The 24,491-nt window shown below is 38.8% G+C and overlaps 1 protein-coding gene across 4 annotated transcripts in view; it reads right to left on the bottom strand.

Moving 5' to 3' along the window:
- The window catches only part of ADGRL4 (adhesion G protein-coupled receptor L4), a 135,358-nt gene that overhangs the window by 15,402 nt on the left and 95,465 nt on the right, over nt 1-24,491 (bottom strand). For 3 of the 4 annotated variants that reach the window (XR_012588616.1, XM_074596943.1, XM_074596941.1), the window contains 11 exons: nt 21,347-21,499; nt 14,799-14,954; nt 14,204-14,274; nt 12,268-12,441; nt 11,992-12,175; nt 9,640-9,756; nt 8,347-8,540; nt 6,897-7,067; nt 5,171-5,374; nt 3,932-4,152; nt 3,771-3,837 (listed from right to left, as the gene is read on the bottom strand). Coding sequence is in view for 3 of the 4 variants with exons in the window: in XM_074596943.1 (XP_074453044.1) it covers nt 3,771-3,837; nt 3,932-4,152; nt 5,171-5,374; nt 6,897-7,067; nt 8,347-8,540; nt 9,640-9,756; nt 11,992-12,175; nt 12,268-12,441; nt 14,204-14,274; nt 14,799-14,954; nt 21,347-21,499 (1,712 nt within the window). In the remaining variant the exon portion in view is untranslated. The remainder of the gene's footprint in view (nt 1-3,770; nt 3,838-3,931; nt 4,153-5,170; nt 5,375-6,896; nt 7,068-8,346; nt 8,541-9,639; nt 9,757-11,991; nt 12,176-12,267; nt 12,442-14,203; nt 14,275-14,798; nt 14,955-21,346; nt 21,500-24,491) is intronic. The other variant, XM_074596944.1, reaches the window with a different exon arrangement.

Below are 24,491 nucleotides of genomic sequence, written 5' to 3'. Positions count from 1 at the left end.
TTCGCCCAATCCTTCCAAACGACGTCATTTCTACTGCCAGCTGGGCAGCTAATACATAGCCGTCCCTCACAGTGGAGCGACTCATAAGTGGAGCGACTTATCCTGTGTCCACAGAGCTTAAAAGGTGAAGTTTCCAAAAATGCCAGTGATGCAGAATAAAGCCCTTACATAGCCCTGCTCCCACTCAAAGCAGAGCGGGCTGTTATGCCAGAGGTGAGGAAAGCCATGTAGAAGTCCTCCACAATGGGAAGGAGTTTGTTCTTGGCTGACATTACACGCTCATCAAAACTGCAGCCACATTACCCTGCAGACAAATGGTTATTACCATTCTACACACTTATTACTGGGAGATTATTATTATAAGACTGTATTACAAAAGAAAAGAAAATGTTCTAGGGATTTTTTTTTTCATTTTACCTTTTATCTCTGGAGCTTGTATTTGTCCATGCCTCAATCAGGCATGGGTTGTGGTGTGTGTGAATGTTTGTCCCTTAAAGCTTGTGATAAACTCACTTTTCTATTAAAAGTTTAAATACTTGTTATAAATAATTTCTGCATACTTGTATGCTTTGATCTAATCATCTACTGCATAGTTTTAGCTAAAATGGTTGTGGTTCTAAAGATTACGAGTATTAGGAGGAAGAAATAAGTTGTAGAAATTATCTTCAGCTTGCAGCCTGCTTTACAAAGGTTTAAAATGCCCTTTCTTTGCTAACTCCATCTAAAGAGCTTCTGACCCACTCCTTTTCATGTACAGTCACCAATCTAATAATAATAAAAATAGGTTTTAGATGGGATCAATAAGGTCATTGCTTTGCACTTAAGAATTCTAATAGAACCTTAATATTAATAAGCAAACACCTTCAGAAATAATGTTTCTGCTTAGGCAATCAGAGGAGAACTTTAGTTTGTACTCCTGGTACACACTTGAGCTCCCTATGCTTCACTATTACTGCAGATTTAAAGTCCAAGGATGTGTTTGAAACCATGTGCCCTGAGACAGAAAATCCACTGGTACGGAACTGATTCTGTTCTTCACCATTTACATGCTGGCTCAAAGGCATATTACAGCACAATCCAAACCACAAATCTCCTGGGTCCTCATTCGCAGAAACTCAAAGCACCATTTGGGCACATGGGCATTTGTCCTGACAATGAGATTAATGTTTTTGTGCAAGAATCAGGTTTGTGGTGAGCGGCTCTCCAGAGATTTGATATCCCAACTCTCCAGGCTATCTTGGAAAACCTGCCAACTCAATGCTATTAGTAGACAAAGCTCAAGATTAAAGGTAAGCTTGAAGCTGACAGATTTTGCAGCTTTCTATATGAGGGTTGCGGTGCCCTATCTGGTTATCCCAGAACAAAAACAACTTTTCCTTTTCAGAGTCCTCAATTAGTAACTTTTTTTTTTTTCTTTTTTAATTAGCTGTGGGCAGAATGGAAATCTTGGAAAGAGATCAGCTTCTGTAATTAAAAGGACTTCCTAAGGGGCACTACTTTGGAAAGAGTTTAATCTTTGTTATGGTAGTGCCCATGCAGTGTGATCAACAGGAAGATGGGACAATGGAAACAATTACCGCCACCGATGTGCCTTACACAGAGCAGACATCTAACACCAACATCATATTCTAGAGTCAGTGCCTATTTTCATAAGGTTTCCCATATTTTCCATAAACAATAACCTGGATAGAGCACGAGCAAATTACCTAGCTCCCTGCACACTTTGAAAACACCCCTCTTGCAGTTCAAGATTCAATTTGCTATCACCCCCTCAAAACAAGCTGTCCAAATGCTCAAAAAAATCACACAGCCGATGAAGCAGCTTGTTGAAAGTGGGTTGCCTTTCCTCCCAGGCCCAGTAGCGCAAGGTGATGAAGAGACAATAAATAAAGGTATGTGAATACTGTGAAAACAAGTTATCACAAAATACTTCCGTAACACACAAAAAACAGCAAAACAACCACAGGGCTATTTGCTGTCCAGCTACAGCTCCTTTGTGTGGCTTCACCTAGGCAAGGAGCGGGAGAAAAAAAAAGACACTGTCTGGCTGGTATCCTCATCCACGTGAGGACTGCATCGGTGCATGGGGCCCATATCAGCTTCTGTTGCCTCCCCTTTTTCTTTTAATTTGCAGGGATTGCTGGAAGATCCGGAGTGCTCAAAGATCGGCTACGGGCCTCAGAGCCCAGCTTGGCGAGTTTGCCTCCGTGGCCAGCTAGACTTACATCAAAGCCACTGCAGACCTGCTCGGCCTCTGTACTGTGCACCTAAGATCCCGCATCAGGCACAGCTCAGCTGGAGCTGAAAACAATGTCACAGATGCATAAATTTGGGGCATTTTGTATATTTTGATAATGCGGTTTTCCTGCGCTAACAGTGCAGTGATACATCACCGCCCATAAATCTTCACCTGGAGGCACATGAGGAACAGGAATGAGAGCAACAACAAAAAAATCCCAACCCTGCTGCCTTCACGGAAGAAAGAGGCAAGGTCCAAAGAGGAAATAGAAAATTGATGGCTTAAACCTAAGAATTGTAAGAATTTCCAAGTAAAAGATGGTCTCTCCCCATGATCTTGTTTTACTCTAGTCACCATCAGGGCCTTCTGACCCCAGAAGCACTGAGCCAAGGCAGGTTACTTGCCTCTCTCCGAGTCTGCTGTGCTCACCAGGAGGGTGAGATGGGGAAGCATCACCCTGCACTTGCATCTGGTAGGTTGCTCCCAGCCTGTCCCCAATCTACAGCAGGAATTTGGGGTGGAATTTGACCAGAATTATACCTGATGCTTTATTCAGCTTCGAAATGGCTAACACGTTGAAACAAAACTGTTTTACTATCATCTTGCGTGTGTTAGGCACTGCCACTTCTTTTTTACAAATCCTCACATTTATCGCCAAATAGCTTAAAAAGCAACGAAGGCTTACAGCTGACTTGACCATAGATGTCACGAGGCCTCACCATTGCACCTTCTCCTCCCGTTAGCTCCAGCTATTGCCAGATCACTGTCAGCCCAGTCACACACAATAATGCCCCATTACAGTTGGAATGGTTTGTTAAACTTCATAGCACTTAGAAATGCTCCTGAGGCACCAAAAACGTCTCGATTCAGAACGGAACGAGTAATACCTGCCAAATTTGCAGGTTTGAAACCACTTCCAATAAGAATTAAAAAGTCCCTCTTCACAGCTGAAATAGGGCTATCAATACTTGACTCGTCTGCCCATGTGAAATAGCGGGTTCTTTTCTCTGACGTCGCAATTTAGTTTAAAATAGCTTTGATGATGACAGGGTACACGCGAGTGATAAAACCATAAAGATGACAGTCTAATCTTACAAAGATGACCGATCACTGATAAGAGATTAAGTCACACAACATCTGAAAAACCAGATTATCTGTCTGCTAGGATAGTGTCTGTGTACACCTCCTGCTGAGCCATGCTGAGATGCCAACGACATACAAAGATGCTTCTTCTTAAAAACCAAAAATGCTTCACAGAATTTCTCAAACCATTGGCATAAAAGAAAGCAAGCAAGAAAAAAAGCTCCGATCTTATATTGAGCTTTTTTTGTCAAACATTCATTTTTCAGGCTAGTAAAGTATTTAGATGTACAGCATATAAATAATTTAGAGACACTATAAAAAGGTCTAAATTAGCCAATTCTGCCCTATAATTAGCACTCACAGCTATGCTGGCAATGGGTGGGTGATTATTAAACACCTTTTATTATCGGTTTTATGTACTACAATAAAAAATGAAAATTATACTTACAAGAATTATTAGACATGCCGGTCCTATAAAACTCCATATAAAGTTATTCTTTGTGCTGAGCCAACATCTGAAAAGTAAACAGCAGAAAATGCCGTGAAACATGCTGTTGTGACTATTGCGTCCTTATGTATGTTGATTCGGACACAGAAACAGTCACTTACACTTCTGTGGTCCCATAGTACTTGTATCCCAGTGCGGCAGAGATTCCAACGACCACGGCTGGACTGACATAGCCAAAGACGTAGAAATTCTTGTGCAAGAAACCCTTGTTGTAGATGACTCCCACAACTATAAGGTAGAGGTGAATACCTTCAATGCACATCCACGCAAAAGCAGCTAGAAGGAAATAATGGAGTAATCCAGCAGTAATTGAACAGAAGAGCTAGAAATTCAATCAGAGAAAGCAAGAGTCATAATTCTATTAACATGTCTCTGTTAATATAACAGCATATGCACAGCAACCCAGTGACTCTGAAGTGGTGGTCCAGCAGCCCAGATGTAATGCTGATTGACAAGAACTTGGCCTGCACCCACGAGCACCCTTGTTCATTGGCCTTTTCTGTAGCAACCGGTGAAAGAAATAAACTGCATTCAACTTCTAAAATTGGTGCACGTCTTCCCAGAAAAACTGTATAAACACATTGGCAAGGCTGATCCCATCGTTAGAGCCGAGCAGTCTGTTTGCTTCCCTGATCATTTTTATGGTTTTGATAGCAATGTAATTGCTATCACAAGGAATTATTTCTGAAATACCTTTTGTTACTACAAAGTGTTTGTAAAATGATATTTCTTAATCAATCAATACTGGAGTGCTACCTCAGTGATAGCAGCTCCTATTTTTCAAGTAATTTTAAATCCTATTCAGCTACTTATAGCAGGGGTTTTTGGATAATTTATGCATAATTTAATTTCCTGAAACTAATCTGAGATGTAAAAATCAACAGCCCAACTTGTATGAAAAGCAACAGGGCACGACCTCACACGTAGAAAGGAGAGGGGCTCTCCAGTCAGCAGCACAGTATCTTAAATGCCAGCTTGGGGCTGCAGCTCTGGCCTGGCTTTTAGGGAAAACCGCTACCCAGAGAGCCACCAACGTGCCTTTGTACAGCATCCACGCGGATGTGAAAAGTGAACGTGCCGAACACGTTGAGTGCACAGTCTCGGTAAAGGTGACAAAGTTTAAATGAAGCCCATTTCGTTTAAATGGGTCACCCAGCTCAGATGAAGGCCCTACGTCTTCCAATGACCATTTTACGTTTCCTGTGACTAGCCTGGGAAGTCAGTGTCACCAGAATATTCATACTGACACTAGGAAATACTGGAAGTAGATGGAAGATTGTATCTCATACTGTATATTTACTTTACAACACAAAATCAAGATACAAGTGAAAACTACCCACCTTATTGTTGTTCATATTAATTCCAATCAGAAAAATAAGTTCCGCCAGGAAAAGGCTGAAGCAGAGGTTTTTGTGAATTGTCGTTCTCGTGCTTTGAATTTCACTGAAGAACCAGAATGTAAAAATGCACATGGAGAGGCAAATCAACGAAATAATTATTCCTAGCTGAGTGATTCTTGTAAGAATGTTATAATTTGTAACACCCTGGGGGAAAATTATAATATAATATTTAAAAGAACAGCTTTGTACCTTCTCAAGAAAGACCTCATTCTATAATACAGTTCTTTTTTTTCTTTTCTACAAAATATTAATCAAAACTGTTTGTAGAGTTTCACTGCAAATGTACACTTTGGATAATCTAAAAAGTATTGTTTTTTGTGGGACAGATATAATTCCAGAGGAAATTAGAAATGAACTGTATATATTCCCGCTCTTGCATTTTCTGATATTTCTTAACAAAACTTTTTATTAACATCAGCATCACCTAATATGATTTTAAAAATCAGATCATTTTAGTGAATGACAAATACACTGGCAGTAGGACATATATTAATATGACATGAACATTTTCTAATATAAAAGGACTTATCACAGCAGTGACTTAGATAAGCAAAATTGAATAACCGTCTTACTGAATTTGCAACATGATCAAAACAAGACTCTGAAATAACAATCACTTCAAACAAATCCTATTCCAGATACGTAACATGAACATTCTCCAAAGAAACACAGGCCATTTAAATATTGGATGCGAATATTTTCTGTATAGGAATACAGTTACATTTCCTGCTTGGTATTTGCACAAAGAATCTCTGAAACGCGTGACGGTGCATCAGCATCAGGATAGTATTCAGCTGACCATAAAATGTATCTAAGGTTTTTGGTTTTTTTTTTCCCAAATAAAGGACCAGAGATTATTCTCTTCCAGCCTTCCTTTTCAAAATAACTATGTAAGTACCTGCAAAGGTTTTAAATTTGAACTGACGACTTAGGATGCTATTTAGCAACCAGGAAATAGCCTCTATCAGCATGAAATTCACAGTGTGAGAGAACTGTCTCAATACGGTATATTCATGCTAATATTGTGCTTGCTGTCAGCTCTGATACCTTATAAAGCTGCCTCCTGAGGCAGGACCTGAGCTCCTGCAGATCCCCACGCAGACCCTGGAAACCTATGGGGCCTCTTAATATCAGAAGGACATAAATCGAGTGGTCATTCGCACAATTTTATCCTGGTCATGAGCATCCATGTTTAACAGTCATAAACTTTAAATTGATTATGCTGTTGCAAACTCTCAGGAGAGAATTTAAAGCAGATTTTTAGTTGCCAAGGTTAGACAAATGGGTGGCAAAGTTTTGTGAGAGAGAAATTCAGGGCCATATGGCTGCTGACCACCAACGAATGCCAGTTAAATCCCACAGCAGTCTTAAAGTGGGATTTAAAATTAAAAGCAATGCACCAAAAATAAGCACAACAGACTGTGTATTTGGAACAAGATACTTTGCTGCATCACTGCTCTGTAATACTGCAGAAGGACATAAGGAAATTCAAACGCATATGGGAGGAATTTTGTTTGCTCTGTGCACAATAAACTGTGTGTTTGCTGAACAAAAACAAGAGACAACCTCAAGGGGGAAAAGTACGTAAGTTGCACTGAAATAAAAACATAAGGAATGAAGACAGGGGAAAGTATCAGGTAAAACACTAAATTAAAATGGCACTTACAACAGAGCCACCTGAGGACATCAGAACAGCGAAATGAGTCAGATGATTGCATTTGCATGAGATATGCGTGGAGTTGGAATGTGTCAGCTCGCAGCCTTCTGTAGCCCAGTTGCCATTCATTGTGTCTGCTGAGTAGTTCCAAAACGCACATTTAATATCTTTATCTGCAGTCTGGAACAGAAACAAGATGTTTTACTGATGGCAAAAGGCAGGATATTTCCCATCAAAAGACCTTTCTTACGTTAGCCAGTGCAATTCATTAAAAATTGCTTGTTACCATTGGAAGGTCGGGAAACAAAAAGCACATTCTGCAAGGCCTATTCCAAGCAATTAAAACATAGCTGGGGATGGAAGCCTTTTATCCGCACAGCTAACACCCCACCAGACATGTAGGCTAATCAGATTACTGAACCCTTCTGGCTCTTGCAAAGGTATTGAAATTTTTACCTACTGAAAACATTGTTATATATATACCCCTGCACCTGGTGAACATGGACTAAACCCCAAGGTTACAGCCACATTGCTTGTCCTGCTCACAGTCCCTTCCAAACGACCAGCTCGAAAACTGAGACTGATTCTGTGCATTTTACAAAGTGATCTGGGAGAGAGCCAGGGTCATATCACACCTGCTGGATCAGGTGCGACGACAGCGATGAACAAGACTATTAGTATTATTGATTACAGTTAGTGCTCACTAACACTAGTGAAGGATAAGGTCCCCACTCTACTGGAGGCTGTATAAATATATGCAACTTTATAGAAAGGCAATCTCTAGCTCAAAAATTAGAAGGCAAGTAACACATTTAAAAGCTGCATAACCAAGGTTAACATCTTGTCCCACTGCCCACCTCCCTACAGAGTCTCACTGTCTTGTTCTGATAAGTCTTTGTGCCTCGTGAGATGATTCTTCACATAGAAGTGCAGCCAGCAAAATATATATATATACTGGAAATAAAACTCTCAGTTTTAAATAAATGCGTTCAGATTTCAGAAATAGCAAAGCTGCAACACTATAGGTTCTGCTATTACTTCCTAGTTCCAGGTAAACTTTTTGCGTTAACTTTGAAACATTTTTTCACTTTTTTTAGTATGCATGCTTAACCACCCGAGAAACTTCCAGGAAAAACCCCACCTAAGGACAGAACAGTCAAGATCCTGTCACATTCTCTGGCTCAGGCATCTACACTTTATTCACGCTACAAGCCAGCAAAGATGTCATTGTTGCCCTTGCTTTAGTCCCACAGCACTTTTCAGCTGTATCATATTTAGTGCATTGCACTTAGGATGTCACATTTGAGATCGTCATGTATTTCTCTAATAAGATTAAACTCACATCAGCAAACAACAGAATCATGTCTCCGTATAGCATACACTGCAGGTATGGTTACATCACAAAAAATAATTAGCTATTGTTTTGTTTTATTGGAAGTTGATAAAAAACCACCCTTACCTTGGCATACTTTAAGGTAAATGTTATTTTCTCGAGCTCATAGAGTGTAGGTGGATCTGAGCTAATTGCAACAGCTATAACTGATGAGCTTACTGTCTGTCTCTGCTCTGAAGTATCTTTCGAGGAGTGGTTTTTAGGCGATGAAAGCAAAGAACCGATATTGTTATACCGCAGAAAGACAACTGCAACGGTGCCTATCAATCAAAGAGGCCGTGTTTAGTAGTTTGTGGGATTTTTATAGAAGAACAAAATTGAAGACATTAAAGAAACAATAAACAATCAACATTATTACTGCTATTGCATAAAATATGCAAAACAGATGGAATCTTCGTGGAATACTTATAAAAATGTTTTAGAGACAATGAAATATAGCTTTATTTAAAACAATGTAACTGCCATTAGAAATAAAAATGTGTGTTCGCATTGGAAATTCTGATTAGATATATGCATATATATTTTTTTTTGGAGTAATATATGCTTGCTGCTGTTCTGCAATTGGCTACAATTGGCTGTCAGGTCTCATAAACTAAGTGGCTCAGACCTGAGGTAAATACTGGGCCCCTCTGAAGTACCTGGCTTGCTTTGACTTCCATTACAGTGGAGCCAGGATGGAAGACAATTAGGGGAAAAGATAGCTAAAGGCATTTTAGCATGCAATCCTCATCGAAAAAAATGTCATCTTTTTTCTCCCTGGTACCAAGATAAACCATATTTTTAGGCGGTGAGATTCAGATTAACTGGAAGATTAAGACTTAAAAAAAAAAAAACATCTTGTCTGTGTTTATTAGGTTAGGTGGTTTAATTCCAGAGGTGTTTAAAGACATTTCTGTATTTGTAGTGATGACAGCAGTTGTAAGCCTTTTCCCTAGCACTCTGAGGTCCAAGCCAAGATCTGGACCCTGCTGGTTTCGGTACTGAAGAATACATGGTCTTGCCCCAGTGAGCTACTCTCTAAATAGAAAAGATGCACTGATTTTTGGAGGAGAAGTGGCAGAGTGAGTTGAAGGGGCCAGTCCAAGGTCACACAGCAGATCTACAGCTGAGAAAAGGCTAAAACTCAAGTCTCTGGTACCAAGACCAGTGTTAAAACTCACTGGATACCCACTGTGCCATTGCTAATGTTAGAAATATCAGGCTTGAGACAATAAATGGGTAAAATGATAAAAAAAGGTGATCTGACTCCTCTGTAATTAGCTCAGTCTTGGTAAACTGCACATTTGGTTATTTACTAGTGGGTACAAATCTATCCAAAGTGTTTATTAACCCACCTACTCTCTAACCGTTGTTTCTTACCATTAGGATGAGATTCCTCTCTCTTCTTTGGAGAGATCTTTATGTAATCTGCCCCCATGTACACATGAGGGTGAATGTGTTTCATGCGGTGTGAATCAAAAGCAAAAACCCTGAGTGCTGCAAAAGAAGAAAAATACTGTTCAAATCACAGGTTCATTATGGTCTGCCATAATTTACAGTGAGGTTAATAAATGGGCCATTGGATTGCATAATTACCACGAATTTTAAGAATATATCATTGTGCCAAATATTTCAAGAAAAATGCTATTAATATAGAATGCTTGCTTAAACCTCTATGTTTTGTTATTTTCATGCATACATTTTGCTCTCATACTTTGCTCTCATACTTCTCATACATGCTCTCATGCTCTCTTTCCATGAAAAATATGGTCTTTTATTTACCTTGCATTAAATTAGGCACTGGAAAGAATAATGCAGGTTACTTTAGGAAGAGCTATTGCTTTATTAAAAATGCATTTCTGAAAGGGACCACAAATCACAATTATAAAAACCAAAGCATAAAATTCTCTACTGAATAGTAACATTTGATAAAAGCCAATTTTTGAAAAGTATATATTTTATAGTTATCTATCCATGCTACCAAATGCACATTGCACCATGAAATAATGATGTGTCTTGTCAAAAAGCAAACAAACAAGCATCACCCCTCAGGACAAAAACTACATTAGAGGACATTGAGCTCTTTACTTGGTTCATTATACTGCTGAGTTTCAATCACCCAGGATGGGAAGAAAAAAAAGTCAATCAGGCTGTTTTTAAAAAAAACAAACCCAAAACAACAACAAAAAAATCTAAAACTTGACTGATGGAGGAATATCACTAAGCTAGACCATCTGCATTGCTTATAGCACAGCACACAAAAATAATATGAGCTATTCAATAGACCAGCTGTCAGAAAATGTTTGTCAGGACGTAAGAAATAGTTTTCTGTGGCTGGAGTTTTGAAAAGCTTGTAGCTCAAGAGCTTGCACCATAAAAAGCAGTGGAGAGAGAAGGGTAATGTTGTGGGTCTTGTCCCAGAATAGATGTGTGGGGCATGTATAAGCCCTGGGGAAAATATATTCATGCTGAGGGTCAATAACAGAAAATTTTAGTGTTTGGCGCCAATTTGGAAAAGTAATCGTAGAATTTCCCGTTTTAGAACAAAACCAAACCAAAAATTGATTGATCTTTCAACATGGAAATTCCTTCCCATTCTCTTGATCAGCTTTCTTTTGTCGCCTTGGTCTAACTGATGTCCACGCTGGCACCAGAGGCTGCACCCGAATCCTCTCTCTTCTTGACCTTCATGGCCTCAGCTCTACGGCCAGGAGTGCCTCTGCTCCCAGCCGAGAAGAGCGGCTTTGCAGCCAGCTCCAGGCACCGCTCTGGGTCTGCTGCAGACCCGGAGCCGCTCTGCACTAACATAAATCTGCTTCTACAGAGTGTATGTCATGGAACAAGTCCCTCCCTATTTTTTTCATCACTCCAGCTAATTTAGTTTCAGAAAGGTGAGGGAAGAACAGGTGGTTTGACCTGGCTCGGAACCAAAGGAGTGATGTTTCTCATCAAGTGATCTTCTAAAACGGCAAGCCAGTACGAGGCACTGAAGGACTGTACTGACTCTAAAATAAGAAATCAGGTTTGGGTACATTCAGAAAAATAAAAATGAAGGAGTGGCCATTGACAAGGGAATCACCAATGCTTTACTGGAGTAGGATTTTCAGAAGTGGCTGGTATTAGCCTGATTCGACTCTCATTGAAGGAGGAGTAAAACTATTATTACCACAGGAAAATCAGCAGGAGTTGGTGTGAAGACACCAGCAAACAAGGGGAAGGTAGGAGAGCAAAATGGCGCAATGGAGACTAATTCTCCTCCGCTGAAATTCCTCTGAAAATGAGAAATTTCTGTGAAAATAAAGCCACTCAAGACTTAACTCACTAGGTACAATCCATATTCCCAGTTCATTGACAATACCTTCACTGAACCAAAAAGAGTCAAAAAGCTGTGTAGAGCAAATCTGATTTTCATTCCACTGGTGTTTTTATGCATATAAGATGCACAGGATAATTTTGTGCATATCCACATTCGCTGTGACAGAGATTGAAAGAGAATCTGAAAGGACAACTTCCCACAGCCTCTCAAACTTTTTTTAGGCTCCGGTCTTAAACGTTCCGTCTTTGAAAATTATGATACCTACACTGAAAGTCAGGTGTTAGTTATGAAACTCATACAAATTAACACCTGTGTGTTTCACATAACACCATTTCTAATCTTCATAATTGTGCTGAAAAACTCCTCAGTGTAATCCACATCTGAAGTATACCTTAGATTAATTTTCTTTATCTTACCTATGTCACTTGCATTAGCATCTAGCTGTGTTGTCTTTTTGAAGTTCTGCGACATGAGAAGCGTCGCTTGTTCTGCAGTATGCAGCAGCTTAGTCAGGCTCTGTCTTTGCTTATCTCCAGGAAGAGCTTCCCAGACTGTAATTTTGTCTTTTTGTAGAAAATTGTTCACAGTGTTAACCAAAACCTGTAAATAAAAGAATATTTTTAAGCGGAAGAGTCATACGCTATTTGTAAAACGAGAAAAACCCCCACAACTTTAAGGCTTGATTCACTCACGTTAATGGTCGTATTACGAAGTGCTTCATTGTCAGAAACAGGGTAGTGCATGGCATCCAGCGATGCATAAGATAGCGCTTCAACATACGAAATCACATCTACAGGTAAAAGTGGTCCCAAAGTATTCTTATTAATTTTTTGCAGCATCTCCAGGGGTGTTTTTAAATGACTAATCTGAAAAAATACAAGAATTCGCATCTTAATGAAACAGGTAAAGTCACATTTCTGCAAGTAAACGTAAACCAAATGCAAATGGCTCATTTCTGTGAATTAACATACTGGCTTTTAAGATGCTTGTGCATAAAAAGAGGCACTATTAAGCCAAGAGGTTGACCTATAAAGTAACAGTGTTACACATGTCTGGTATAACCCTAACAAGCAACTATGATGAAAAAAAAAGTCATGTGCTATCATTACATTTTTTTTCCTCTTTTTTTACTACTGCAGCTCAGTTTTATTTATCCTAATGCTCCAAAATGAACTAATGAATGTTCTGCAAAAATAATTAAATATCAGTGATACAGTTACTCTGTTGACTCTTTTCTGTCAAATTTTAGCTGAAGAGGTGGGAGCAGATGGGCAGTGTTTCTATACTTTGTGGTTGGGTTTTTTTCAAATGCAGATGGTAAAGCATGTAGTTTAGAGAAACTGCACTGCCTGTTTCACCTTCACTGCTTCAGTTTATGAACTGCTAAACGCATTTACATAAAACAATTAGTTTAAAGAGTAATAGGCTAGAGAGGGTGAGATTAAGATTGAGATTGCAAATTTCAGTCTCATGGCTGAATAAGAAAAGAATTCTTACTTCACGATCCTGAAATCTAATGAGATTTCATCGATCAAAAAACCCCTCGATACCTGACTTTGCAAGATCTGCAGTCTCTGCTGCTGAACAGCTTTTATGGGGCTTGCTTCATCTTGGACTGCAGCTGGATAGAACTAGAACACAGGCTAAAAAATAGGCTAAAATCTGACACACTGTCATTTACATAAAATTAAGGTACTTTGGTTTATTGCTCTGATTTAATTAAATTTATTTTGACTTCATACTTTAAAAAAATCTCACTCCAAGATCCTGCTGTGGCATTTACCACATCTTCGCACGTAAATGTGGTAAGCATGTATTATATTTAACATAATGTTTTACACTGCAGGTTAACATAGAAAACACGTTAATACAACGTATATCTTACAATAAATAAATAAATAAATAAATAAATGCCTTTAAATGAATATCTTTCTGAATCTTGTAACTTCGGCAAGGTGCTTAACATAAAATGCAAACATATATATGATTGGTTTTAATTTATTTATGCTTATATTTCATTTATCCTTTTAAGTTAGACAATACCACAGCTGTAGACTAATTATCAGTGAATTCATTAATATTTTTTAAATTTGCTTCAGGAATCTCTGCTTCTGGTGAAAAAAAATACTTGAGTCCAGAGTCTTTGAGTCTATAAATTCTGCACCACTTTGCTCACTATGTTTCGAGGAGTAAAAACTAGCATGCCAGGATGTTATTGCTCCATTTTCTATTTTGTCACTTGTTGACATGACTTTTCTAAGCTATCTTGCTGCCTTTCACTCTGAACAAGCAAATAATTGCACGTCAGTAAATGCAGCAATGTGTAACTTCAGAAATTACAGAAACAGCTGAGTGATTACCACACTTTGAATTTTTCATGCATCATGACTCACTTTTCTGGAAACAGAACACACAGATTCCCAGTGAGTTATTATCATGATTTGAACATACAACTCAGTTCAAATAATTTGAAATTATTAAAAAGACTTCTGTAAACATGCTTAAGTTCAATTGTACGCTTCAAGCATTTGTTAAAAGCTCCTTAAGAACTATTATAATTGAAATAAGAGTTTCAAACAGAAACAATTAAAGGATTTGGAAATTAATCTACAAACTGGTGCTACTTACGCCAGCTAAAGTTCTATTAATATGTTCAGTTATACAGTCTTTGTATAACTCACACTTGGCCTTCGGATTTTCTGTAAATTAAAAAGAAACTAATTATATATTGCAGCTTAACCAATACTCAATACATACTCATTGTAAGAGCTCTTGTCCAAGCAATTCCCCAAACCACCAACATGCTGAATTTACGCACTTAAGACGCGGCACTCCATTCTCAAACTTCAACACCTAAGACTTTATCTTGGCCAAAGTTACAGCACGGGATTGGACTCTGAGCTTTTGTTTTACTCAGGTAGAGAGTTTGGCCCTTTTCCTTGGGTCTTCCACAGGTGGAAGTCAAGAGACAGCTCAGATTTACAGAGAGGAGTACAGATCCGACAACTATAAGGGGGTATCCATTATTTCAAATGGATTTCATCACACTGTTTAGCAAAAATACATTTACGAAATGATTCTTTTCTCAGGAAATGCAGATGCCACTGCCTTGCCTCTTTTTGATGTCTCGCTGATTAATCTAACTGAAGATAAAGAGGCACTGGTGAGTTTCTCAGGAGATGTAGCTCTGTAATAACACATAAACCTTTATAATATCATGTACCTTGGCAGGAAGTGCCATCATTTGGCTTAAACTGCAATTTTCCTGTGGATGGTTGATAACCTTCCTTACAGGAGCAGTTAAACCCTCCATCCACGTTTTCACATTTTGCATGATCTCCACAGGCAACAGTTCCTTCATTGCTGCACTCATCTACATCTGCAAATATTGTGAGAAATTGAATTTTTTATTAAGTATTTACAGACTAACACCTTGCTGCTTTGTTGATAATAGCCCTCCACACTGCAAGCAGTTTCATAATAAAATTTCATGGAATAAAAAAAAGGAAAAACTAAAAAGGCAAACTTAATAGCAAAACATCTGCCAATTATAATACTTAGGGATTAAAAGGATAAATCATAATTGATCATATTTTTATACCACCACTTTTATTACTATATAATACTGCATTGTTCTTGTTTTAAAACCACGAGTGTAAATATTAATTCGATCATAACAAAATGCTCGGCATGGTGCAAATCATCTGAAATCCATTTTCCAGAGATTAGACTGAATAGATTTTCTCAGCCTTATGATTCAGTTAAAAAAGAGAAAGAAAACTGCAGCCTTTTCTTTTAAGTCACGGCTTTAGAAAGATGCTACAAAAGATCACCCTATCCATCTCGTTAATCTAAGATTTAAGCTCTGTGCCTTTTAAAGTGCTTGGCATGTCTTTTTTTTTTTAATCCACATTTAAATTACATTTGCCTAAAATGGCTTTTGTGCTTCTAAATAATTTGCCATTAGGTAGACAGGTTCAGTAACTGGGTGGGGCACAGCCCAAGAGTAAAACCGATGAATTCCAGTAAGAGAATCCATGAATTGATCAATTTAGAAGAGCTGGGTACTAACTCTCTGGCTGGAGTAGGGATTGTTTTGCATTATTTGGTTGGCTGAGGATAAAGATCAAATAACTCAACGGGGAAAGTAAACTGGGAACAATACCAAATAATTCTGAAGAATGAGGTAATGGACTATGAAGTGCTGTGCTGGAAAGGAAAAAAAAAAGTGAAGAGCTTTAGGACAGGAACATCTGACCAAAAGAGGTGAAAAATGAAGAAGCGATACATGAGCAGATTTAAAGGAACAGCCTGAGAACCGACCCGAAAGAAAGTAAAGGTAGAGGGGTGAACGGATGAAACAGAGGGGAAGACAACCTCAGTTAAGAACTGGCATGACGCTGAATTTGGGAAAGAAATTGGTGAAAAAGGAGAACTGATTAACCAGTTAGTGGTGGAGAACAGCTGTCTGAAGTAATAGGAGGCCTTTGTGCAGCCAGACGGGTACTAAGGACAGGCAGACAGAAAGCACCTATAGAGGGCTATAAATGCACTGTTAGCATATAGGAACTATCTTTTGCACTCTTATTTTGATACATGATTGTTGGTGGTTTTCAAAAAGGAATGTAACAAAAATAAGCGATAACGTACATGAAATGAGGTTGCTAGAGAAACAGAAATTGTGGAAGAATAGAAAAATGCACTGCATGTCTGTGGATATATATCTAGGGAATACAGAAAGATGTCTGAAGGATACCTGGGGGCTGTCTACCTATTTGGACAGCATTTTTGGTAACTACGTAGAGCATTTCTTTACTAATAGCAAGAGAGCCTCCATAAATAATCGTATGAATGTTTGGGGTGTTTGTTGTTTGGTTGTTTTTTTTAAGTTTTGGGTTTTTTTTTTTGTATACGGGGCAACTATAAAATGCATTTAAAATTTTAATAGAGTATCACTACAGTTTCTGAATCCACACACGTTTTGATGTTTTGCGCTTAATTCCCCAGTTCCTTTTCTTTTGTCCAGAATCCTAGAGGTCTTCCTGGGATTCAAGGAGATGGTTGAGGTCCCACCTCACTTTCACATCCCTGTTTCCCTCACTGAGCAGTGGCTCTGATTGGCACCTGAAATGCTGCGTTTTAAACCCGAGGTTCAGAAGCTCCCATTGGAAAGCCGTTCAGATTCCTGCACAGCACAGGTGGGAAGGAGAGGTGGGGCTAGAAGCGCATTCGCCATCCCCAGCACGACCACCTCTGTTCTTCAGAGAGAGCTGCCAAGGAGGCTGTGTCTTTCAGTGGGTTGGTGCAAGCACTGAAGGTCAAAGTATGAGGTTAAATTATAATTATCTGCATTAGGGCAATAGTTTGTTTCCATATTTAATGCCCCAAACTGGGAACATATCTCTTTAATGAGACAAGCTTTGCATTAGCTGTATTTGTACGGTTTCTGTGACCTCGGTATTCATAGTCATGGAGGTAACCATGCTATACGTCAATGAATCTGGCAAAAGTGAAGAAAAGTGGGGGGAAAAGGCATGATATAATGCTACACTCAAGCTACTTCATCATTAAATACTGTCATTTAAAGACATAAGGCTAAAGTTCTTACTCTTGGCATTTAAATAACCTCTCACACCAGTAAATTATAAAGCTCTTTTTGAAACAAGTGGGTGCCTGTCAGTGCCCTGCTGTACGACTCCGTGTAAGACAGACAAACTTTGAATGAACTGAGGTGGCAAGGGTGAAGACCATGACAATACCCGTTTGTATAACAAGAACACACATCAGCCTTATACCAAAGATTTATTTGGCCTTGTCAGCTACACAGAGAAAGGCATGTACATCTTAACAAGTTATTCAGCATGTAATGCAGTGCTAAAGTACCAGCAATTGACAACAAGCTTTGCTAAAACTTACAATGACTTATAAATAAATAAATATTTGAATACTTTCCAGACTACCATTGCTAAGTATCAGGTTTCCGTGTGATTTACTGATGCAACTATTTCAAAATTACTATGATAATTTGCTTTTCATGAACCTAGCTTGATAAATCATTTATTTGTCATTATTGGGCATTCATACAAATTACCCTTCTTTTTGTAATTATGTCAGATATTAAGTGTAATGGAGATTTTAATGAGAATTCAGGATTATCCAAAAGAGCAGCAGAAACTCAAGCACCAAGGCACATCTCTGGCAACAGGATGGCTATTTAAAGTCTGATAGAGACACCCTGTCGAGTATATGCAAATAGACTTTCTGCAGTTGAGTTGTCCATATGGAACGAGTCCATATCACGCCTATCTAATTTACTGTTTCCTGGAGAAAAAAAAAAAAATCTCCTGGATGACAAAATTAAAAGGCAATATGCCTGATCTTGCAAGGTACTAATCAGCTTCGTATCCCTTTTAAATCAATGAGATTGTCAGGGGCAGCCAACAATTTGTGACAGTTGCAAGAACGCTGCTTTTAAGTTCCCGTTTTGAAATACTGTGTGCAGTAGCTGTAGGTTTTTGTTTCTTTATATTTTGTAGTTATGCCTTTTTAACCGAATATGGAATTGTTGGACCACACACGGACAACAGCTTGTCAGTGCTTTCAGCAATCCAATTTTACTGGAGCTTTGGGGCGAGGATCTCAAACCGTCCTCCTTGATCTACCATGGGAGCGGGACCAGGCTGCCAAGGCTTGCGTGAGCAGTCTTCACAGATGACATTCCTGAGCAAAGGTTGAAGAACAACGGCTTTTTAAACAGAAGAGCATTTGCCACAGCTCTGCAAAAAGCCCTGGCCTTTTAGTAAATATTCAAAACAAATCCTGGACTTGAACTTTGAAGCTTTTATAATAGCTCCGATCAGAAAAATAATATCACCAACACCACTTAGGCTAGTGTGAAAATAGATTTATAACCTTTTATTTTATTTCTGTGCTTTGTCACTCCTCATTTACTGCAGCAGGCAAGGAAATTCCAATTAAATTAAAAGTACTGAGAACAGTTATTATGTTCAGTCTTGCCAATTACTGGATTGTACCTACATCGCTTTGATTCTTCACCAGTCAGTCAAGACAGCTTGATGTCTACATTATACTTTCTGCTTATTAGTAGCTTGCAAGTGATTGAAAAGTCCAATTGCAAAGGACTAGATGTTCCCTCCCTGCGTCTCCATACTGTGGAAGGCAGCAGCACACACAAAGTAGAAATGAAAAAGCCTACGAATGGCACAGGTAAAAGAAAAGTTAGCAATGCGGCACAATGCCATATCCCATCCACCGTACAACTCCCCTGTAGCAGAGAAGTATGTGGTGGAGAATGGGTGCCTTCCCAGCGCTCTCAGAAATACCTGAAGAAAACTAATAGCATGTTCCCAGAAAAGGCAGAGTGGCACGGATGTCACTTTCATTTTACAGATGGCCATTTTCACGTTTTTACCGTGTTGACTGGAGTGAAAAAACTAGGACTATATTTCACCTTTTTATCTGCAGCTGAACATTTAGTAAAATGTGAAGTCCAAGGAAAAAGCATTGCTTTTACACAGTAAATAGATTTTAATAGCTCACATTCAGGACAGCAGAAAAATATCGTCTTCAGAAATATCACATCTCTGCATTCCTCTTTTTTTTCTTCTCCATTTCCTTCCTTCTTTGCTTTTTCTCCCTCCCTCCGCTCCACTTCCTCCTCTATCTGCATGTTTTATTGCCATTTCTTCACCAGTTCTGCCTGGATGAAGTATAGCTGACCCTCAACTCAAAACTCAGCTTTCTGTTTGGATTAAGGGTGAACTGACGTTTCCCAAAGCCCATGTCCCAAGTTTTCTTTTGATCCACCACCTTGAGAGTTATCATCACCTTGTATTCAGAAGTTTAGTATAGCGTCCAAAGAGGGAAGGAACACACATACGTATGCTCGTGGGCTTTGAAATGCATGGACTCACACATGCGGGGATGTACCGCACTGGCACCACTGGGAACTCCAGACAGGTTTGATGACATAAACAAATAGGTTGCATAATGGCATATTCTTCAAAATTCAGCCACTGTATTTTTAAAGTTACTGCCACATACATTATGCACATATATTATAAAGAAAACTTAAGACTTTGCGAAATCTGAAAATATTTTGGGGCCCTATAAACTTGGGTAGGATACATAGTTGGTAGCTCTGTCCTCTGATTTGTACAGGATAACTTGCGCTGTATTTACAGTGACAACTTTGGTGTTTCCTTCAGCTGTGTATAGTACACCCTGAACACACTACCGCCTGCTGCTTGTGTGTAAGTCATATCTACTACCTGTAGCAGCAGATCCATTGGGTACAAAATATCCTATTATGGCTTCCCGAACAGATGAAGTATAAAATTAATCGTGGATCAAAAGGTTGTCTTTAGGACTCACTGCTTGGTAAAGTAATTGGTATACTTGTTTAATGAGAAAAGGTGCCCACAGGTAATTCTTTATTTCAGTGTGAGTTTTGGAAGCTCTCAACTCCTCCCATATGGATTTGCAGAAAGCAGAAGAGAAGTGGTAAACTAATCCTCAGTAGAGGATAAAAAAAGATCAGTCTGCCCAGTGAAGAAAAGAGGGCAAAAAAAAAAAAAAAAGAAATTAACAAGCTAATGGTAAAGTGACACAAGAACAATCTGAGAAACAACTTTGAAGACAAGACAAAACTTCTGAAGCTGAGGAAATGTCAAAACGTAAAAATCAAAGCCTGGACCAGAAACTGTGAGAATATTTACAGCTCAATGTGCTAACAGTCTCAGTCCCAGCTAATTTAAGAACGATTCATAGTGTCTGGATAAAGCAGAGCTCTTTTAGATGGATGTGAGCAATGAGCAAGAAATGTTGATTAGATCACTTTCTGGCTTAATATGCAGCCACTCTGCTGATATTAAGAGCAGTAAGAAGAGAGGTTGTCAGCACTCACAAGCTCACAGGAGACATATCTAGAATGAGACACAGTCAGCATAAAGGTGTAAAGGGCAATAGATTTATTTCTCATTTTCCCATTCCCTGAGGACTGTTGCAACATACAGAGAAAATTACCAAGAGTTTGAAAAAAGAGAAATAGTTACAGTTCTTCCATTCAAAGGAAATCCTAAAGGATCACATAGTTGTTCAGAAATAACATTTTTCCAGAGAACTTTTCCTCCCCTGTAATCTTGAACACGTTCCATCCAACTGCTGCAGAAACAGAGGCTGATGGATGGCACAGGAGATAGGATAACTACTGGTCTCGCTCACTGCCTTTGATCAGACTTGAAAAATTACCAAAAATATCCCAACCAAAGCCCCCAGACAAAAGATATTTGGAGCACAGTAGGTCAAATGTATAGGGAATTTTGTTGGGCCCGAGCGACCTGAATGCAGAATACTTTGTCACTCTGCTTTGTTTTAAGAATATGACCACCTTGCTCACAGATCAGTGAAACAGGGGCATAACTGGGTGGATTGGGGATTTCTGTGTTACCTTAACTACATACTCGTCATCTAAAACTGTGACACGTGGATTAAAAATATTGTGAGCAGAGTCAAGACTGAAGTGCTACTGAAAGCCATGGCACCAAAAGCACTGATAACTGCTGAGTTATCAGTGAGAAGCGTGGTCTTGAACTGGAATATTAAGTCGGTACTAGTCCAAATTGTGGGAATTTTATACCCAGGCACCAAACTTCACAAATCTGAAAGCATTTTGCTAGATTTCTGTAATTAACAGAAGCAATAAGAGAAGAGTGACAACGTAAAGCTAGCTGGCAGACATTAATAACTTACCCACGCAGGAGGTTCCATCATTAGGTACAAAAGTTTGTTGACCATTGCTGGATTTGAAACCGGGCGCACACATGCAGAAATAACTTCCCACCGTGTTTGTGCAATTGGCATGCTCTCCGCAAGGCTGAGTAGCATTTTCACATTCATTATCATCTGTCAAGACATAAATTATGGAGAAATATATTTGCATTTGCCAACTGAAGAAAACAGTAAAGTAAAAGCTTAATTTGGCCTCCAGTATTTTATTTATGTGAGTTCTGAATGCTGAGCTGGCACTCTTGGTGTTTGTCTATACAGTTTTCCCATTGCCAAGGATGTAATCAGGTGTTCAGCAGCACTCTTCTGCCCTCATCCTGCGTGAGTCAACAAATGAGAAAAACAGTAGGATGCTGAAGTGAAAAGTTTAATTGGATATTCACTTGGAATAAAGGACTGAGACAAGTACATGTTCTGCCACGGTTGTATTTGATAACGTTTTTTGCTATCCAAAAATCTACAGGTAGAGAGTCACCCTGAGGATGCATCTGGGAATTTAGAATCATAGGAAACAAAGCTCCAAAGGATATAAAGAAATCACCCATTTCATTCCCTAACACCAAAGAAGGATCGATATAGCTAAACTGACAGATTTTTTTTTTCTGGCCGGTTTTTGAAGACCTTGTGTGGTATTTCTCAGCAGTCCCAGACAACAGACTTACAAAGCTTGTCCTACCAATTGACCTGAGTTGTCAACTGTATTGTTTTTTTCTTCATTATCCCAAAGATCTCAACAAAGAGATGAGCAAGATTCATGGCTTGATCTTTACCTCTTAGCAACACCTGTGCAAGTCATCAGTTCTGTACTTGCAAAATTACATGATCTATTTTACAGGGCTAATCCCATGCCCCCAGTGATACCTGAAAAAAGAACTATATACACAGGTTTTAAAAATACTTCCTCTCTGCAGAGCCTCTGCATGTACTATCATTGTGAGCACGGTGATCCAGCTAGCTCCATCAAAGGTCAAATAAAATCATAAAATCATGCTTTGAACTGTATAGCTGATCTTCTTCAATGACTCAATAAAACTGTTTCCTCTCCAGAATCTTCCAAGGTCCCTGTTGTCTACTAAATAATTTTCAGACCAAACTTGAGAAAAAGTTCAAAAGCTTCCTTATCCAAACACTCCACTTATGAAACTATTTAACTCACAATACTGGCAATTCCATCATTCCAAATAGCCCGTTTCTCCCAAAGCACCCCAAAACTCTGAAACAAACAAATCGACCAAACTCTCCAAAGAAGACGACACTGTGGCTGGAGTTCTCTATTTTCTACATGGTGAGAAAGGAAAAGAGTTAAAGGCTTCCTGAAGTCTACTGGGATTTTTGTCCCTGTTCTCAAGCAAAAGGTACTCATAACATGATGAATGACAGGAAAGAATTCTAACAGGGAGAGAAATAACAATTTATTGCAGAAGAGGAACGATTAAGGAGCGTGACAGGGAGAAGAAATATGATTTCAGAAAAGACGCCCAGGGATGAGTTTCAGAAAGGTGCTTCTGCTTCCTGATGGTCAGTGTTCTCATAAGGTGTTTACAGAGATAGGGTACAGATAAGTACAGTGTCACGTAAGCTAGGGAATTGGCAAGATTAAAGTACACCAAGAGCTGTAAAGCATTGCAGGAATACATTTCTGCAATATAACTTAGTGACAACCCCTAGAATAACGTTGGAAAAGGACATTTTTCAGATTCGAAGTCTGACACGATTTTGAGTGTTACTCAGTTGACACAGAGATGCAAATATCAATTCAGAACTGCAGCTTTCCTCAGGGGAATTTTGGTCAACAGCATCAAATGGATTATGCTCATTATAACTAAAATGGAATGTAATTTAATGAGGAATCCAAGTATAAAAGCACTTTGCCAACATACGTCAACAATATTTATTCTACAGCTTTGGTATTCATGAGAATACAGCAGAGGTGTATGATTTGGATCTCACTTAAAGAATGCCAAAGTAAAACCAAATTAGCTTAGGTGAAATTATGATGGGCAGGAATAAATGAGATATTAATCCAAGTTAAAAAGCTAATCGTGAGAATATGAAAAATCCAGTTTGGCACATGGCGTTGCAGAGACCAGGCCTGAGAACGCTTTACAAATCTCAGTAGCAAGGTCCACTTTTTTGAATATCATTTCTGTGTGTCTCTGACTCTTTTACAATTCATGTTTGCTCACAGATCTTGGCATTTCATGACCAAAGTAACTGGACTACCCTATTTCGTCTGCCAAGTTAACCTGGTCTTGGGAAAGTATTATAGATCCTAGAAAACAGTGTGTGTTGACTAAGGACACTGATCAGTGCAGGACTCCGTTCAGAGTAGAGGAATAGCAGTGCTGGTAAGAGAAAAGCTACAGGCTACACACAAGAACTTTTCTTTTGCATTTGTTTTCTAGGAACTCAACTATAGTCTGAAAAATCCAGTACTATTACATTTTTCAGGTGGTCCAAAGAGTTTATAAGCAATATTAAAATGACTCATGCAGTGGTCATCAATAAGTTCTTTACAATTATGCCTAATTAACTCTAACAGATTATCGGTGGTTTTCCTCAATAGTTAGGATGCCTATAAGGGGTTTAATGGTGACTATATTGCCTTAGAAGGCTTGCCTATTGGAGAGAACCTTTTTGATAGTTTGAGAAACCTTTAGAACATTGAAGCACAGCAGTAACTTACATTGCACACACGAGAATGGATATTTTAAAGAGTTAAATTCATAAGGAGCTTTCTTTTCACGATTCCCATGGTCTAATGTAATACTGAGCAGACCATGCTGGGGGATAATTTACTGGACCGCATCCTGCTTCCATTGAAATTAATGGCATAGAAGCCACTGACGTAATAGGCCCAGGGTGGTGCTCGCTATGGAAAACTACTGGGTTAATGAGAAAGGCAAGCAAGGAAGAAGTTTTCAAGAAACAGGGAGTTTCATATACAGTTTGACTAGATGTGTTTAAATAATCTGCCTAATTTCACACAAAATATTTTACAAGATCAAAACTGATGGCAAAAATATCTTCTAGTTCTCTGTATAAACAATTTGAATTTTTTCTTCAGACAGCAGTTCAATGTGAAGCCCAGGGGCTTAAAGTAATTTTC

This window comes from Larus michahellis, chromosome 8 (assembly GCF_964199755.1).
Source record: "Larus michahellis chromosome 8, bLarMic1.1, whole genome shotgun sequence".
NCBI classification, from domain to species: Eukaryota; Metazoa; Chordata; class Aves; order Charadriiformes; family Laridae; genus Larus; species Larus michahellis.
The sequence above is the reverse complement of the archived record's forward strand: the minus strand, read 5'-3'. Positions and strand labels throughout refer to the sequence as shown.